The sequence below is a fragment of the Habropoda laboriosa genome, unplaced genomic scaffold (assembly GCF_001263275.1).
Source record: "Habropoda laboriosa isolate 0110345459 unplaced genomic scaffold, ASM126327v1 scaffold200, whole genome shotgun sequence".
Lineage (NCBI taxonomy): Eukaryota > Metazoa > Arthropoda > Insecta > Hymenoptera > Apidae > Habropoda > Habropoda laboriosa.
The window spans coordinates 137,072-140,760 of record NW_017100306.1 but is presented as its reverse complement, the minus strand read 5'-3'; the positions used below and the strand labels follow the sequence as shown (position 1 = coordinate 140,760).

The window sequence follows — 3,689 nt, the reverse complement described above, 5'->3', positions numbered from 1 at the left end:
GTTTAACAAAAGAATGTAAATATTTTCTTATTTAATTTCTTCATAAAGAGACTTTGTTCTTGTTATATGGGGTATGTAAGAATTAGATATAAGAAAAAGAAGAATTAGTATGTAAGAAGATATTTTCTTTTTACTATTGTGAATATTAAAATCATAGAACGGTTTGATATCGCTATAGAAATGTAGCAGTTAAGTGGAATTGCACAAATGTTACAAAAAAAGAACATAATATAAATATAAATTACTAAGATCTACCATTAAAATGTTTTAATATAATGTCATTTATTTTTCTTCATAATTTGTTGTATTAAAAAACGACAATATTTCTAAATAAGTTAAATTGCAAATAATTGGATTTGTACTATTTGTACTATGTTCAAAACAAAAAGCAACTCAAATATAGAAATACATAACATATTGTTAAATTCATTCTATATTCTTGTGCTAGTGTTGCTACATTAATGCACTAAATATTTATGTACATTTTGGCTTGCATGAATAAAATTATAGTTACTGTTCCCAATATGGGTTACATCTTTGTCATTCAAGGTCATCACAACTTACTCCTTACATTCTTTATTTACTTCTTAGTTTCCCACAAATGAAATACTTAATTCTTTTTTTGTATTTCTTACTGCTTTTTAAAAAATATATATTGCTATTTTGAAATAAATACATAAATATGTAAGCATAATAATAAACATTAAAGTACTGTAAGCACGTGAGCGCATATATTTTTAATTACCTGTCTAACATTTGGTTCGTTGGATAATTTTATAAACAAATTTAATAGACAAACATGTACTCTTGCTACGACAGCTGATGATTGTGTTGTCAACAATTCATTTATCCAAAGTGACCAGTGTACACATGTAAATATACTTCCAAGGAATAAGTGACTGTCTGGTAAGTATTGATCAATCACTTTTACCATAAACTCTACATCATTTACACGTGGATAAAAACGATCCCATGGTAATGATAAAAGATTGCCATGAATAACATTTAAAATGTGATCTTTAACTGAAGCATGAGCAAAATTAGCAACATAAAATTGCCAGACGAAACAGAGTATCCTATTAGATGTTGGCAACGTATCGATAATAAAACGAATACATTCAACAAACATTGTTACAATTTTGTTAGCATATGGACCATCTGCAATAATCCATGGCAATAAAACAGATCGATCATCTGTAAGCTGCTGAATCCATGCAGCGGTTGGTTCTTTCAAATTTCGTGTCCAATATGGTGCAATCCAAGGTGAATACATTTCACTTAAGACAGGCCATATTTTCTCACACACTTTAAATAATGTAATGTAATTATTATATTTATTACAAAAATTATGTGTAGCACAGATTTAAAACACTCACATTGATCTCCTAATGAACCCCTATCAGATTGAAGGGTAAGTGCAACAAGAGCATGACCCACCATGCCAAGGAATATACTTAATGGTTCATTATAGATTCTATATTTTGGATACAATCCATAAAGCCCATACTGTAAACGTTCTTGCATAAAATGCCGATTTAATAATATAGCCGTATCATATATCTAATAAAAAATAAAATATATGATTATGTTTTAAATTTACATTAAAAATTACAAATTAAAAATAGGTACAAAATACCTTATATTTCAAAAACAAACCTCTTGTCGAGAAAGAAGTCTCTGATCTGTGGCATAATAACGAATATCATCCCTAATTTTAGAAAAATTAATTGGAAAAACATTTTTTGATTTGCCACTGAGGGTTCCTAATAAATCTCGCCAAACATCTAAGGATAAGTTTTGACTTTCACTACTTCTTAACACAACACTCAAAACTTCACCATAATGTTCAGGAAATTCATGTAATAATATAAGTCGTAAGTGATTTCTAAATAACTATAAAAAAATTTTGTTGCAATCAATATACACAGTAATGTTTATATGTAATACATTTATTACGAAATAAAGTTCACTTAATGCATAAATACCTCATGTAGTATCAGCTTCATCTCTTCTGGATTAAGTCCCAAAATACAAAGAGCTGTAGATACTAAATCAATGAATGTTGATCGTTCACTTAATTTTGGTCGTTTATAATTTAACCAGGTTTCTACATCAAACTACAACAAAATTGAAAATTATTATGTTATTGCAAATGTATGAATTACAAACTACATAAATGTGTAAAAATTTAAAGAAAAGATATATACAATATATACATTAAATAACATACTTTTGACAATAATACGAAACAAAGGTCAATATTTGCGCCTGTAGAGAATTCGACAACAATTTCATACATTTGTAAAAATGTTGATGCACTACCAGCAACAGGTGTAAAATGCGGTCCCAATAACACACCAAGATTTGGTTTTCGTATGATGGTGTTTAATAGTTGTAGAGCTTGAGTTTCTTCCCCACTAATAAACGACTGGTGAAATTAAATAATATTTGTATTAATGACGTATTTATGAAAAATATTTTTATAAAATTTACAATTATACCTACTTGTCCCAATTTTTCTAAACAAGTAGTAATAAATTGTTTTGTTGGTGGACATAATGATGCTTCTTCTGTATAATTGTCTACAAGGTAATAAAATAATTTAACTCCATTTTCTTGAATTTTATATAATACTGTTGTGTTTTCACTATTTTGGTTTACAGTTATTTCATGTTCTAACATTCTGAAAAACAAAAAAATAAAATATATTATCACTTCAATTTATATTATCAAAATATTACTATATTACTATAATACGCACGCAATTAAATGATCTATAAAAACACATCCTTGAGTAACTTTACTTGGTGGTGGTTGACTAGCTTTTATCAACAAATTTTCATATTCTGCTCTATTTTGAGTTATCATGTGGTCGATGCCACTATTAATGTGAGCTTCAGGTACCTACATGTTAAAATATCATATAAATAATTTGTAGATTATGTAAAATCGAAAGAATATTATTATTCTTACTTTAATTGCAATTACTGCAGGACCAGCACAATGCACAGTAGGTGGTGTTCCTGACCTAGATTGTTTCTGATTCGGAGGTGCTAGATCACATAATGCATGCAATGTTACATGATTTTCAGTTTCCTTATAAAGTGTAGGCACTAGTTCTAAAAAACTGGAATCTGTGGCTATATGCTCAGAAATCATTAAATTGTATGTTTGAGCATAATCTAATAATATTTTGAGATGTGGTTTAACAAGATCAATGACTGAATTAGAGTTATATAGACTTTGTTTAGATATACAATTAAAAACTGTTTGATTTCGATTTAAAGAAGGAGGTGGAACAGGCTGCTCATATGTAGCTAATCTTTTAAATATTCTTTGTAGTGGTTCAGCCACTTCAGGCAATGAGATGGGTACATTTTTTCCATTTTGATAAAGATTTTCTTGATTTCTAGAACATACATGTTCCCATTCTTGGACTGCGATTATTTGATTTTGCTGAATTGCCCAATAATCAATATATTCTATCCATGGAGTCTATTTAAATAAGTATTGAAAAATGTGATATAAAACTGAGTCTTCTATGAATCTTACACTTATAATAGACAAATTAAATTATATGAATTTTACCCAATCATCTTGAACAAGTAATATCAATTTTTGTGACATGTATTGTGGAGGTAATGCTGGTAAATAAAAACGTGGTTCGTGCAATCTTGGTTCTTCAAGCC

At 28.4% G+C, this 3,689-nt stretch overlaps 1 protein-coding gene across 1 annotated transcript in view; it reads right to left on the bottom strand.

The window, feature by feature from the left end:
• LOC108574011 (ectopic P granules protein 5 homolog) overlaps positions 1 to 3,689 on the bottom strand; it is a 33,532-nt gene that overhangs the window by 19,058 nt on the left and 10,785 nt on the right. The window contains exons 17-25 of the mRNA XM_017936508.1: positions 3,589 to 3,689; positions 2,974 to 3,495; positions 2,762 to 2,904; positions 2,506 to 2,683; positions 2,231 to 2,428; positions 1,986 to 2,117; positions 1,657 to 1,893; positions 1,377 to 1,560; positions 746 to 1,305 (exon numbers count right to left, since the gene is read on the bottom strand). Of these exons, the coding sequence (XP_017791997.1) occupies positions 746 to 1,305; positions 1,377 to 1,560; positions 1,657 to 1,893; positions 1,986 to 2,117; positions 2,231 to 2,428; positions 2,506 to 2,683; positions 2,762 to 2,904; positions 2,974 to 3,495; positions 3,589 to 3,689 (2,255 nt within the window). The remainder of the gene's footprint in view (positions 1 to 745; positions 1,306 to 1,376; positions 1,561 to 1,656; positions 1,894 to 1,985; positions 2,118 to 2,230; positions 2,429 to 2,505; positions 2,684 to 2,761; positions 2,905 to 2,973; positions 3,496 to 3,588) is intronic.